Here is a 15,688-nt window from a genome sequence, read left to right on the forward strand (position 1 = left end):
CTCAGGCCCATGTCTCTGGGCTCTGCAATGTGCCAGACCACAGTAGCTTCATATCCTGCCCTCACTCTGGTTTGTAGGCAAGTATCTTTCCCAGAGGCCTCCGCTTTAATCCATCCCTGGCTGTTTTCGGAACCTAGAGCCTAGAATTATCCATCCTCATTAGACTGCCTCTATTTCTTTAAAGTTCTCTTTATCAACCAGAGGGCTGTGGGGGAGCAAGAACCTAGTAAACCAAACACAGAGGCCCAACACCCAACCAACCACCAGTTGCATCATTCATTTGTATCCCTTTGCAGAAACTCACCACTTTGGTTCTTTTTCTTCATTAACTAATGAACATCTATTCCCCTGGCTAAGTTCTTGGAAAGAACAGCAAAAATACTTTACACATTCCACCTTTATTGTCCTCAGTATGTCATGTTGGGAAATCAGTAATTAAATATATCATTTTGTAAAAACAGACTTCTAGATTTTGGTTATCCTATCATTGGGACTTCCAGCAGACTATCTCCTGTCTTTTTTCTCTGCCTCCAGGACCTTCCTCAATGGAGGAAATTTCAGAGAGCTTTTCTTCACATACTTTCCTGGATGTCCGTGGATCTCTTTCAAAATCTCATCCAGGGGCTCCCCAGAAAACCCCCTCCCCTCAGCAGCACCACTTTTTAATTTTTTTCAATAAGCTGAGCATGGGCTGCTCACCACTGCACAGACTGTAGTATACCCTATGTGGCTAGGGAAAGCTTGAGGGAAGAGAAGGCAAGACTAGGGAGTAATTTTGTGGTTAGACATGAGAGCATGATGTAAGTGAGAGGCTTTTGGTAAACACTACTTGGCAGCAGTAAAAAAGCAGGAGAATTTTTTAAATTGTGTGCATGCATCAAAAATAAAAGATTGATTTTAAAATGTAAGTCTCATTTTCCTACTGGTTCATATCCACCCTGGTTCACATTTGAAATATCATTAGCTGAGAACTGGAGCAAAATAAAAATGCTTATTCGTAAACAACACACTTAAGATAAATGTTCACGCCTCCTGTGTGGTTTTCTGAATGTCTGATAACATTCTCATACGTGTATCCATGAAGTCTAAATATTGCCTTTGTGTTAAGCAAGAGCTTCTCAAAGTGTTCACCTAAGAACTCCTTCCTACCGGGGACAATGGATGCAGATAAAGCATGTGAGGCCAGACCCTGACGAAATCTGCTAAAAATCTGTTTCCTTTGAAGCCTTGTTTTATCAGGGAAAAAAAAATATGGATGGATGTTGTATTTTATGGCATAACATATTCAGGTTTATTTTATTGGCAAAATGTCTTAAGATGTTCTACTCCCATATTCTAGAAATATTGAAAGAACAGTGTACAACATGTAAATATGACTATTAATATGTAACCCTAATGAAACCATGCCACATGTGGTTCAATCCCGGAGCCATGTCACATTTAACAAAATATGGTTGAAAATCACGTGCAAAAACAAAAGCAAGAAAATAAAACCTTAGAGGATTTGCCTAGTTTTCCTGAAGGATGTTAAAAGGACGCTAATTCATATCCCTACCCGGAAGCACTTCTCACGTTTCCTTTGCTTTACTCCCCATATCCTTTCCACTGCCACAAAAATGTCCCCTCTCCATCCACATCCCACGTAACTTTTATGCTATCTCCTACCGAACTCCTTGTTTCTCAGCTCTTTCTTATGTGCATCTACTCAGCTCTTCCAGCACAGAGCTTCTCCTCATCCTCCTTTCTGTTTAGTGTCTGATTCCAGGAACAGGCAAAGACAAAATGAGGGTTGGGGATTAGGATGGTGAAGAGAGGAAAATTGGACCAACAGTGACAGGTTCTCATTGGTGGGCAGAAGAGGAAAGACATCTCTAAAGATTCCCATGTTAATAATTTTTATCCAATCACCTATGGATATAAAAATCAGGGGTGTTTCGTTCCATATTCTGTATTGATTACAGATCAATGTGTCATGTTGTTCACATATTACTGGATGTGGGGGGGATAATTAGGTATTGTACCTATAACTGGCAATCATTAGTATCATCCTTATTTGTCAGTATGTCCCATGAGTGTTTTAATAGTGATAGGACATAATATTTTAACCCAAACTGTGCTTTTTTAAAAAAAAATGTAAGTGTAATATTTATAAAACAGGCTTTGGAATCCATGCAAAATTTTAAATGCCTATTCTGTTTCTCTGGTGACACATTTTTGTGGGAAATCAGGAAATAACCAAGACAAATATTTCTCCTGACGTCACCATCCTTGTGTGAGTCCATGTACGTCCATGACAAATATCAGTTGGCCTCTCACTGTGTCACTGAAGGAAACTCAAGATCTTTGTGCTCAATAAGTGAAACTTTCAAACTGGACTTGAGGAAAATCAAGCACTGGATCTGGCTTCATAATCTTTTTAGTTAAGTGTTAACTGTGAACAGACTGTATCTTGTTACCCAAGCAGATGGAATAGTATCATTGCTGTTTTTTTCTAACCAGTTCAAACATTAATTACTGTGTGTACCTTTTCATTGGTGTCATGTTCTACAAAGTATTTCTGACTAGATTAAGGCAACCAAAGTAGACTTTTCAATTAGTAGTATTTGTTTCACAGGTATTTGTATACCTTCTATGCAAAGGCTCTAAGGTAGGTGCTGGTGGGGAGGGGAAATCATAGAAAGATGCCAGGTAAAAAAACTAGCCTTTAGGGATCCTAAAAGTCCATGGAGCTAGTAAAACATTCCTGCAAATAATTATACTACGAAGTGGAAAGGGTTAAGTGCTTTCGGAAAGGTTTAGAAGTGTTCAGAGAATCTTAAGGGAAGAGAGAAGATTTAGAGATGGAAGGGTCAAAGAAGCCTTCTGGAAGCCGTGGGCAAGCTGACTGGGCATTGATGGATGGGTCATCTCTGGATGTATAAGAACTCTCAAAAGAAGGCCAGTTCAAGAGAAGGGAACCTTAAAAGCAGGAAATGTTTAGGTGTGGGATGGTGTTATCTGATTGTGCTAAGGAAAAAGGGAGCAATTGAACATTCAATTGAAAAGATAATCTGGATCTTCTTACCACAGTTGGGGAATGTGTAGTTATTCAGAAAGAGGTAGAGACTCAAAGGCGATGCTAAACGGAGATGTCCCATGGGAAAGGCAGGCGAGGCGGGGAGACAGCAGGCCGGGGAGGATGCTGAGTTCTGGGAATAGTGAGGAGTTTGCTGTGGCTGGAGTGTACGTGGAATGAGCAGGACTGAGAGACAAGTCTAGAAAGGAAGTTGCAGACAGATTCCCCAGGGGATTACGCAGCAAGCTAAGGAGTTTGGCATTTATCCAATATAGACACAAGGAACCCACGGAGGGTTTGTGAAAAAGGTCCTTCTTGTAGGCAAGATGGAGCACAGGCTAGCAGGGTTAGCGGACTTTTCCTATAAATGGCCTGATTGTAAATATTTTAGACATCATGGACCACATATGGTCTCTGTCACATATTCTGTGTTTTTTTGTTTGTTTTGTTTTCCTTTTCTCTCTCTTAAATTTTTCTTTCTTTCTCTCTCCTTCCTTCCCTCCCTCCCTCACTCCCTCCCTTGCTCCTTTTTTCCTTCCTTCCTTCCTTCCTTCCTTCCTCCTTCCCTCCTTCCCTCCTTCCCTCCTTCCCTCCTTCCTTTCATTTCCTTTTAATAACATTTTTAAAACAAGCTTTGGGCGACCTTTGCCCCCTGCCCTGGGAAGTGGCAGGTAGAACTGGGACAAAGCCATCCTGCAGAGAGCAGAAGGGAGCCTACCTGAGGCAGTAGTGATAGAAGAAGTGCTGAGGAGGTGCTTGGGGGAGAGGCCTGAAGTAGAATTAGTTGCTCACAACAATTGTGTGGTCGTGGAAGAAATTAAGAAGAAAATGACACATCTCGTGTGATTCTGAGGCTTCTCACTTGAGAAACTATGTGGTACTGGTATAATTTAAAACCAAGACTACAGAGGTGTTTTTAGAGGAGGTTGAGTTCAGTGTTGAAGTCACGGAGGCTGATGTCACCCATGGGTCATCCCAGGAGAGCATCCCTGGAGACAGTTGGCTTTATGGGACCAAGGCTCAGTTTCCTAGCATCCGGAATGTGTGCCTCCGAAGGAGCCTCGAGGTAACAGGTTTGAAAGGATGGAGCATCACACGAGACTCTAGAACAGGGAAGAGCAGGTCCTTAGAAACCCCAGAATCAGTGGCAGGATTTGGGATACGTTGGAGAGGCCTAGTCTGGATGGGAAGGGCTGGTAGGAAGCCCTCACAATAATCTAGGGAAGCAGAAATAGTGTCTCAGATTGAGTGGTGGCCGTGGAAGGGAAAGAAGGTGACAGATGAGAAAGACGGTGTGGGGCAGAATGGGGAGGACTTGGCACTGTGCATGGCAGAGGCAAGAGGCCTTCTGTGATCATTGTCCTCAAATCCCAGTGTCATGGGATGATACTACCTCCGTCTTGTCCTGTTTCTAGTTCCTGTTCCAGAAACCTAGCTAAGTGATGGGCGTACCCTCAGAACATATCACCTGACTGCTTTTGTAACTTCAGTTCCTGCAAACACCCCGGTCTACAATACGGTGGAGGATAGCCACATCCCACCTGCAAAAGCCTTTGCATTTTCTCCATTAACAGTAAAAGGAAATGCAAGAAAGAAAGAAAAAAAAGTAGAATGCTTGGTAAAAGAGTTAAAAAAAAAAGATTTAAGATTATGGAGTTTTAGGATACTTCTTAACCAGGGCCTTTAAAATTATCTATAAGCCTAGGGTAAGCTGTCAATCAAAATAAACTCACGTGGTGCCAGCCTCCCCGTAATTCATTACGCTGGATCTCAACAGTCGCTTGTGGTCTTATTTTAGCAGATCTTCCTTAAATGTGTAAGTGCCGTTGAGATATGGTAACTCTGTACATCTGGCTTCCCAGTGCATTGAGCTGCTGTGTTAAAATACATACGTAACCACCTCTGTCCACAACGTGCACTCACTCTAACACTCAAGATGCTTGGCAGTTAGACTAGAAAGGGCACAAACCCTTTTTTTTGTGTCTGTTTGGCAATTAACCATTCACTGGCTTTTTTTGTTGTAACATGCACTTCCTTTCTCTTGTTTTCATTCAAGCTGTGTACGCCATGGAAATTAATGTGGAGAAAGACAAACAAACAGGAGAGACCAAGATTCTCTCTACATCCACCATTGGCCCAGAGGGGGTCCATCAGAGAGGAGTCAAAGTCTATGATGACGGTACCAAAGTAGTATATGAGGTGCACTCAGGAGGCACTGTGGTAGAAAATGGAGTGCACAGGTTAAGCTCAAAGGATGTAGAAGAGCTTATTCAGAAGGCGGGACAATCAAGCTTCAGAGGAGGGCACGTGTCGGAAAGAACTGGGATCGCAGACGGGAGCCTCAGCCACCCTAAGGAACACATGCTCTGCAAAGAAGCCAAGTTAGAAATGGTACATAAGTCTAGGAAAGATCATTCTTCCGGGACCCCAGGGCAGCAGGCCCAAGCCCCCAGCACTGAAGGGCCCGAGGCAAACTTGGATCAGCCGGTCACCATGATTTTCATGGGCTACCAAAATATCGAGGACGAAGAGGAGACCAAGAAGGTGCTAGGCTACGATGAAACCATCAAGGCTGAATTGGTCCTCATTGACGAAGACGATGAGAAGTCATTGAGGGAGAAGACAGTGACGGACGTGTCCACTATCGATGGGAACGCAGCCGAGCTTGTGTCCGGGAGGCTGATCTCAGACACCACAGAGCCCTCATCCCCAGAAGGGAAGGAAGAGAGCCTGGCCACAGAGCCAGCCCCAGGTACCCAAAAGAAAAAGCGCTGTCAATGCTGTGTTGTCATGTGACCACTTCTTTCTTCCCTTTCCTTCTGGGCAGCCTCTGTGCTCTCCAGCACTTACGTAGACCTCACTGTACCACTAACTGCAATACTGTGAACTGGAAGCAAACGCCTGCCTTGCCTTGCAGTTGGATTGCTTTGGTCTCTCTTATTTTTTTTCCCCTTTCGTTTTTCTCCAGTTTCCTCACCTGAGAGACAAACGTGCATGTGTGTGCTTCATTCTTTCCAAGAACTTGCTTTTCCTCTCAACCTTTCCTTGTGTCTTCAAGAGTGAATCAATTTCTTACTGCTCGATTGGAATGGACTCTTCACATCAGCCAGTTATATAGTAGCCTTAATTCACTTGACTGGAATTGAACCCAGTGGCACCGGGGGTTTCATTCTGTAGCGTGTTCCTATAACGTAGTCACACGTCACCACGTCGCTGACTTCCCACTTGCCTCCCCTGCTGTGGATCTTTGCTTTTATATCTTGTGTGGCAAAATGCTGTTGGCTCTAGCTGGTTGCTAGTGTGGCCAAAAGTGGACCTTACTTAGTGTGTTCAATCTAGGGTGATGCTTTTTGCTGCCTTACATAAGCTTCCAGATTACAGTATTGTGCATCTATGGCTTTCCTTCTGTTAAAACTGAAATGAAGTTGATGTAAAAGAAAAGAACCCAGTGCTTGTCACGACTGAAATGTAGGGACTGACTCCGTAACCTGCCCATCAGCAGCAGTCTCTTTCTGTGGCTTCACTGATGGACCCTTTATATACGAAGCACCATTTTTAATTTTCTAAGGACATGAAACAAACATTGTTTTGAGCATTAGTAGTGATCTCTAAACTTAGGCATATCCATGAGCCTTGCTTCTATTCTCTCAAAAAAAAATGTAAATTTTTATATTGTTTTCTTTTTCACGGATATTTTCTGATCATGTTAATCTATTTTCAACGAAGGGATCCTTTTGAGGAGTATCTCTGCAGTGACCATATTTCTAAAACAGTCTTTCTGACCTACAGTGGTTGCTGCCATGCTTCCGCTTCATGGTAGCTGGACGGTGCTGGAACTAAACTTACCTGTTCGTCTCACCTGCCCGCTTGATTACAGAGCCTTACTTCTGGACTCTTTTCTTTCTGTCCCCATGAGAAAGAGAACGTTTCCTGTAACGTCACCATGTAGGTTTATCCACCCTTCAAAATAAGCTTGAAAAAATGTAAACAATGTTTAAGAAAGACCTGTCTTCTCCACGTTAAGTACTTAAACTCATTCCGCAAGTACTGATTGAGTGGCACATTAGCTGAGCTTCTTAAGACCCGTGTCTTAAACTTCTGGAGATTTCAGAACATCAAAGAATAGATTTATTTTTTTTTTAAATCTAGAACACAATGAACGATTCTTTAGATAAATTCTTAGCATTCTCCCAAAGCAAACGGTCACATGTGTAGTAAAACCAAAGGGAACCAATTTAGTAAAATAATAATACAGTAATAAAATAAAGATGTAACGTTTTAACTGGCTTTAATAACAGAGATAGCTTAACTTGAAGCTATTTGCCCAGATGTTCAGAGCATGGTTGTGAATCAGTCACAAAATTGTATGTAGCATACAATAAGTCACGCTACATCAAGTCTAACTTCTGTGGAAAGCAGACAAGGAAAAAAAAAATGAGGTAGTCTTGAGAGAATTTCTTTACAGAACCAAGTAAATTTGTCCTAAGTAGCTTTCTCAGTGCTAAATCGAACTGTTATTATTGTAAATGTCTTGGCTTGAAATTATATTTATTCCCAATGGAAAGGGGGAACTATGACACTTTTATTGTTAATTTTTCTCAAATAATTATATTTCAATGAGCACAAAGTAAGTCATTTTATCACCAATATGTAAACAAAAGAAAAGTTAAGAAGGGACAAATAAAGGAGCTAAGTTCTGCCTCCTAAGATGATTCCATCAATGGCTTGCTTTTGACTAGTAGAGGGGATTCCCTCCAAATAATCTCAGGTTCACCAGAGCAGCTGCAATTGAATAAAGCTGCTGTCTTATAACATCTGGTTTTGCTGCCTAGAAATCTCCCCACTCAGCTTTATGCCCCTCGGTCAATGGTCACTTATGCTTCATGTAAATGTTAGAGAGAATGACATGCCAGATAAACCTATTTACGTAGAAGATGAAAACAGTCTCAGTGTTTGGACAATCTTATTTTAATAATTTATTTAATAGAGAAACAATCTAAAAGTTTACCATAACTTATCCTTTTTTACTCACTTAGGGATTAAAATTATTCAATAGGAGTTTTTAAAAAGCACAGTTAGTGAATGGAATCGTAGAATTTAGAACCCTTGAGCTTGCTGTTTGATAAATAGAATCAGCCTTCTGATTCTGAGAACAGATCATTCCCAGAAATGACCTACCCGTCCTTCCGTAGTGAGCTAGTTCCTCCTGAAGAAAATTATATGCCCTTCTCACCACAACCTTATGCATCGGATCTGAAAGACCAATGATAATCTGCACTTTCATCCATCCATGATTATTATAGCGATTAACAAATTATATGAATTAGAGGTCTCTTTATAATTTTACTATTTAACCTTATCACTTAATAGCTTAAAGTAAAGCCAGTTTCCTTTATTAAAATGATATGTGCCCATACTATATGGTTTCTTTGAATATAGCATATATTTGCTTATTTTTGCATCATTTTCCTATCGAAAATAGAGGATTTAGGCTCAGCCAGTACTTCTATAGGCTGAGACCTATAATCTCACCTACAGAAACAAATATCTACATAATGAAAACATCCCCAGTGTCGTGATTGAGAATGTTCTGCTTTCCCTGCTATTATTTTCTCTGTGAAAACTTTATTGTGTATGGTATCACACCCTAAAATACAGGGTATTGACTTACATAATCTGACTAATCAGAGAATCAGTAACGAAGCTGCCAAACCACGGTCTTTTTGAGCTAATGATTAGTTGGATTGTCTTCTAAAACTATATAATCAATTCCCCTTTAAATGGAAAGAGGAGAAAGAGGGAAAAGAGGGATAGTTCATTTGTTATAAATAGATTTTCAGTGGCATTGAAGTAAAGATCTTTTAATGGTTAACATAGTAAAGTTTAAGCTTACGTATCCTAAAAAAATCTCGATGACTTGTATATCCTTGCCTTTGTTTTCTTTGATGTGCAATAGGACAAACGAAGGGGAATATTTTTTTACCTTGTACCTCTTTTACCCGTAAATCTATTAATTCCTTCTATAAGCAAAACTAGTTGCCTCTACAAGTGATTTGACAGTGTTCAGTGATGTCACTTAGTACTGGGAGTAGAGAGGATGAGGGGCGAGGGAATTCCCTTCTGGCCAAACCCAATGCATGGTTTCCATAAGCCTCCTGAGCAACCTTAAAATATTCAAAGACTTTCAGGAAACTCAAACAAGTTCGAGAGTTCATTTGATTTGACTCCTTTTTGAACTGTTGATGTTCATGATGTACATGTATCAGCTTTAAATTCCCACCAACTCCATTTTGCTTCCTGGTCATAAATGTGTTTTTCCTACGTGCTAGTAGAGTGTTTTATTTTGGTTAGGGCCAAGTTTTTATAAAAGGGGGAAAGTATCATCGAGGTACAGTATCATCTCTGGAGCAAAACATTCAGGCCACGTGCAAAAACGGCTCATTTCTCTTTGCTTCCTGCAAAATATCATTTCGAGGGACCACAGAACACCCTTGAAATGACCATTTATTGAATGCCGATGAATCAATGGATAGCATGAAAAAGGAAGAGGGGAACATGGTGACGGAGGCAAAAATCGAACCACTAAACCGATTTTCTTCCTTTTTTAAAAAAGCATTAGGCCCTATCAACTTAAAACACATGAACATAGACAAAATATTCACAGAGGACATTCTGTCGTTGTCCGTGCTGAAAATCTAGCAGCTTGGCCATCTCTCTTTGTCCTTGGACCCACTGTGGAGTTTAACTCACCAAAGGGCCCCATTCCCTGTGGGAATAGTCTCATCTCCCATAGGGTGACGTTGTTTACAGTAAAAACGATTCCAAGGCAAGCAGTTTCAAGTTGTGTTCTTGCAACACGCACCTTCAGTTCTTGAAACCACAAGAAGTTTTGAAACTTCGCAAATATGCAATCTCTTAGAAGCTCCTCAACTTACTATGAATCAAGGTATATAGGCCTCCACTGATTAGGATAGAACCAGCAAATATCCTTTGTCCTGTTGACAGTACAACCCAACAGGTTAACAGAGTTAGGGTGTATGTCACAAAACAGCTCCAAGACACCAGCAAGATGAGATCTTTGAGTCTTGCTGCCAGTTGACTCTCCTAGGATAGCCTTCTTCTAATCTTATCAGGAAAACTTTCCTTTTTCTAGGGAAAAAGAAAAGTCAGGCTTTTGTGAGGAGCCCAATGCAGTTACGTGTCTGTTTTCATAGCTTCAGCAAACTCCATGATCAAATTTCCATTTTAACAAAAACCAAAATACTTATTATTTGAATGTAGAAAAAAATAAACAATATTACATCCTGACAGTTCCAAAGGGCAGTTTCACTGGGGATCCTTAGACCAGCCTCGCCCGCCCTCCCTTAATTTTTATATGACTTAACCAGGCCTCTGCTTCCCGTCTCCACTCCAGTCTAACATGAGGTCAGAACTGTATAGCACGAAACCTTGCTTTCAACTTGAAGATATAAGATGTAATTTTGGGGACCGCAGACTTTCTGCATCAAAGATCTGGACAGCCTTAACTTTTGTAAAAAACAAAAAACAAAAAAACACCAACACCAACACCAACAGTTTTTCAGTGCTCTCTTTTACTAGGCAGGAAACCAAAATGTTTCCTGAAAATTAACGACTTTTTTATATTTTGTGACTATTTTCTAAGTTTCTATAGGTTGAGGCCTAAATGGTCATCTTGTCCCCATAATGCCTCTTCCTTGTCAACTGGGGGCTCTTTTTTGCAAGTCACTGCATTTTTATCAAAAGACAAGTAGATTTCATGAACCATAAAATTCTCCCTAGACTTCAGGCAGTCCTTCTGGAGCGAAAGAACAGAAACACAGAAAGAAAAGAATTACAGGGTGGCTTCTTTTTATTTCCCTATGGTTAATGTACTGTATGGTCTGTATGTTTACAGAATGTATCTGCCTTGTGATGTGAACAAAATGAATGACAAAAACAGAGTTCTGATGTGCCATTTGAAAGTTTGCCTTAGCATTGCTGTTTATGTTCTTCTTTTCTGTCCTTTAAAAATAACAACAACAACGAAAACGCAGGTTGTATTCCAAAGCTGTATTAACACAACATTCTCTTCCCTGCCCCGACCCAGCCCTTTTCAGAGCTGTGAATTTCATCACAGGAGCCTTGAGGCAGAACCTTGCAGGTCAGGCCCAAGGGGAATAAAGTGGACACAGCTTGGACATTGTCTATGGCCCATCTATCAGCCAAGCGTGTTCCTGTGTTCTCCTCTGAGTCTGAATATCACACTCTGACATTCCTGGGCAGGCCACAGGCAGCATATGGCCTTCTCACAGTGGGCAGGGGCAGGGTGGGGTGGGGGACTTGTGGACTCCCTCTCTGGGTCTGGGAGCGTATTTTTAAGCACAAGTGGCATAGCTTGAAAAAGCAAGAGAGATGGACTCAAATGATATGATTGAGCCATAACTGAGGGGTGTGCCATTCATGATAGTCGAAGATGAGTACCATATGGGTGGGAGTAAGGAGTAGCTGTTAGAAATGGAATATTTTACATTTATGTATTTTTTTAAGGAATGATATTTTTGTAATGAAATCTATACACATTATGAAGCTTGAGTTTGAAAATCCCCTCGATTGAGTTATTTCTCCATTCCATTAAGGTGTGAACTTTCTGGTGAGTTCTGTAGCACAAGCCCAGACCTTGAGGGGCAATGATCAGAGGTCCCGTGACCTGCCCTTGTGCCACCACTGCATGAAATCCAGTGTTTCCAAACAGACCTAGGTTGTCAGATCAAGCTTTCTATGCCTGTCATTGGGTAAACCATGTCGTATGGCTTGATAGCTCTCTGGGGTACACCTTCAATGATAAATAATGATGTTTTGGAAGGGGGTAGCCATTCTAAATGTAAGCCAACCCCAGCGATGATCAAAATCCAACTGTTTCACATATTTAGGACTAATCACTGCATTGGAGGCTAAGGGACCGCTCACCGTGGTATATTTGGATGATATGGGTAAAATGGTGAGTCAGAAGTCTCTGGCCATCTACGGTTTATACGTAAGTGTATAAACCAACACTATAAATTTAGGAGGTATATTTGGCCTTGCAAATACCAATGGGGCTGCACCATATTTTCAGGGTTAAGTCGAAACAGAGAAGAATAGTCTTTATTCTTCCATTAATGAGATTCTGAATTTTTTAGAGTTCTTGGATTTTTTTTCCCCCAATTTTCTGCCAAGCTCCCAAGTTCCCATGGGAATCAAACTCAGTTTCATAAAGACCTTCACCCACACCTGTTCCTCTATCAGATGGACAGAGCAGCTTAAGCCTCAGAGTCTGCTCACCACCCCTGTTAGACTCTCTTCCCAGGCAGCATCCTTGCCCCAGGTGGGCCCTTTTTCTATGACCCTAAAAGACCAAGATCCAATTCCAATAAGGCAAGGCCATAAGCATTCTCTCCAACTGAAGAAAAATAACCCCTCTGGTTCCCATGCAGATCATTTCAATTCCATGATCACTAGAATCCCTCCAACAGGCCCAACTCAAGCCCAGCTATGAACATCAGTGTCATGGAGACAGCTCTCAAAACAAAAGAGCTATGCAACTGCCTGAAGGTGCTAAGGGAGAGCTCATACGCTCTCATCTCTTACCACCGCGGGAGCCTCACAGTGTTGAGATGAGATGGACAAGGAAACATCCAGGTCCTTGGTTTTGCAACCAGCCTTTACATACAGAGAGGCCACCAGGCAATGCCTGATCTGAACTGTTCTGTGTGCAGCTCCAACTCCAATTCCGTGATCTCCTATTCTGGCAAGCAGAAAGAGTTCTAGCCTTTGTGGGGTTCTGGAACATTTCTTTCCTCCTCTCAAGCTCCTGACTCAGTAGAGTAAAATCATATAGGGGTTCCAGAAAATGTTGTGTCTGATGCAGCTTTTCAGTGAATGTAGGTTGTCGATGGAATTTTCAGCTTTAGCAGCTCACTCGGGGTGAGTGACATCTCTGTAAATATTTCCATTTCTGTGGTTGGTTGGGGGGTGGGGGGTGGGGGAGCCTGTCGTGCTGACTCTGAATTAGACTTGCTGGGCTAGCTGCTGTACTTTGTAACCTGAAGTGTACTTTGACTGTTCTGTTTCCTTCAGATGAAAAAAAAACAAAAAAAACAAAAACCGACTTCAGAAATAACACTGCCAGCGACAGCCAATGCTGTACTTGTAGCTTCTCTCTGTTCCTCTGTACAGTATTAATAGACAATAAACTGCCTTTTCACTGCATCTACCTCTGTGTGTCTGTGCCCCAATTCTTTCCCCTTCCCACCTGTCACGAGTGGATTTCAGGCCAGACCGCCTTGGGAGTGCCTTCAACCGCTCACTAAAACTAAACACTAATCCAGTGCCTTTCAAACTCGAGCGTGCTTCAGAATCACGTGGGGGGACCCCCAGAGAAGGTGGAGGAAGCTCAGTCACACCTCTGGAACTCACATTCGGGTTCCTGGGTGGGGCCTGCTAACCTGCATTTTTAATACTGTCTCCAGGTGATTCTGATACATGTGGTTCCTGGCCCCTCTGTGGGTTGGGTGCCCCACAGGGGGAGTTCCTGTGGCCTGCCTGTTCCAGCTGGTTTACACACTAACCAATCCACTTTCCCAACACTTCTGCTCTCTCACCTACTCTTGCACATCTGTCTCCACACCTGTCATCCTTTTTCTCGTTCTTTGCGAGCCCCTAGCAGTGGCATTGACTGTGATCCCGTGGGTCAACCTTGGGCTTCCCCTTAGGCAGTAAGCATTCACCCACTGCGGTCTTAGAAACAGGAGCATCTGAAGACACACAGGGACTTTGTGACTCTTTACCACTGTATCCTCTTTGTCTAGAGTGGGCTCAACAAACTTCTTCTGTAAGTGGCCAGATAGTAAGTATTTTGGCTCTGTGGGCCGGATGATTTCTGTCACAACTGTTCTTCTCTGCCTGAAGGCAGCCAGGCACTACACATAAATGAATGAGTGTGGCTATGTTCCAATAAACCTAATTTATAAAAACAAGACAGTAGACTGGATTTGGCCCTCAGGCTTGTAGTTTGCTAATCCTTGGCCTCAAATGGCACATGGTTGGTACTCAATAAAAAAATGTAAAACTTATCATATGAAAGAATGAACAAGGGGCAGATGTGCTACCATCTGTAGAACTGTCATAGAAATTTGTTTTCTTTGAGGATAGGGAGTAAAAGAAGTCAGTTGGGGAGTTCTCATCTGTTTGGATTTTGTTTTTTATATCTTTATGTATGGAAGTGACCTTGAAAGTTTGAAGCATGAATGGTGCCTTGTAGACAGCTCAAACTACCAACTGAAATTAATAAGAAGTTTCAACCAATGCGTAGTTGAGGAAGTACAAGGACTTCTTGTCCTTGTCAGCAGTGCTGGGGATACCAGCACAGGGCCGTCCCTAAGCATCTAAGCATTTGATCCAAATGTCTGTGGAATATTTTGTCTGAGCCGTCCTACACAGTGAAGCAGGGCCTTCTTTATATTATTCTCTTTGTTAATTGAAATACTCTTTAGTGTGTGGACATGTGGGCTGGAACCACAATGGCACATTACACATCCCACATTACCTGGGGCATACAAACAGTGACACAACAGCAGCATGTGAAAGTTGTGTGTTTATATACACTGCCAGTGTTGTTATGGAGTTAAAGGAAATTATGTTTATGCAAAGCACTCTGTAAGCAGGAAGTAGATACCAAATGTTAGCTTACATGCGATGAGAAAGGGCCTATCCTCTACCAAATGGTTCACCTTTCCCGAATGTAAAGAGTATAGGCTATTCAGGTGTGTTTCAGAACCAGCATAAAAATGGAAGCTGCTTTTCCCCCCTTTAGGTTTGTGACTGCTTTTGCATGACATTGAACCATATGACATGGACATTTTGGAGATCAATAGTGTTGAATGTTGACAGTTCCATGTAGCTCAAACTAATAATTCTATTCTGGGGATCATTTTCCATCATAGAGGGCAAAATATGACCAGAACTCCAAATATAGCAGGAGGAATTTAGATAATAAAGTAAGAACTTTGAAAGGGAACATAGTTCAGTATCACCAACACAGAACAAGGCATTTCCCTTGGGTGTGTAGGATTTCCTATGATCTTACATCGGCCCTATGAGGTACACATTGCTATTGTTCTCCTTTATACATGAGGAAACTGAGTTACTAAGATAGTAAGCACCTCACCCAATGTAGCAGAGCTACAAATTGGGGTGGAGGCAGGAGGGACAGGTTTCCAGCCTAGCTCTAACTTCCTTCCACAAGGAAGGCTCTATGTCATGAAACTGGTATAAGGATTCAGCTAAGCCTGGACATAGAAAGATTTGGATAATAGAACTATCTATGCAAACAAAACAAAACAAAACACCACAGAATGGCACCAGTTCTTATTTTGCACCTTTTCGTACTCAGGCAAACGCTCTATAATATCACCGCCCTCTGGAGGCTGGGAGGTATCTCTGCAGACTTCCATCCCACAAGAAAAGCAGAGGGTAATATCATCCGCTGTTCTCTTCTCTGCTCATTACTGCTTGATAGTTTTTCCTTCCCCAGTTTAGGAAAAGGATTAACAAAATTGCCCAAAAAACTGTAAACTCGGGGAGTGGCGTTAGTCT

At 41.9% G+C, this 15,688-nt stretch overlaps 1 protein-coding gene across 9 annotated transcripts in view; it reads left to right on the forward strand.

Moving 5' to 3' along the window:
• The window catches only part of PALM2AKAP2 (PALM2 and AKAP2 fusion), a 460,195-nt gene that overhangs the window by 263,390 nt on the left and 181,117 nt on the right, over positions 1 to 15,688 (forward strand). For 5 of the 9 annotated variants that reach the window (XM_049116365.1, XM_025432731.3, XM_025432733.3 and 2 more), the window contains one exon: positions 5,112 to 5,807. The exons of 3 other annotated variants lie outside the window; for them this stretch is intronic. In XM_049116365.1, coding sequence (XP_048972322.1) covers positions 5,112 to 5,807 — 696 coding nt within the window. Of the gene's footprint in view, positions 1 to 5,111; positions 13,308 to 15,688 lie in introns of those variants that run through there. One more of the 9 variants, XM_049116367.1, reaches the window with a different exon arrangement.

This window comes from Canis lupus, chromosome 11 (genome assembly GCF_003254725.2).
Source record: "Canis lupus dingo isolate Sandy chromosome 11, ASM325472v2, whole genome shotgun sequence".
NCBI lineage: Eukaryota > Metazoa > Chordata > Mammalia > Carnivora > Canidae > Canis > Canis lupus.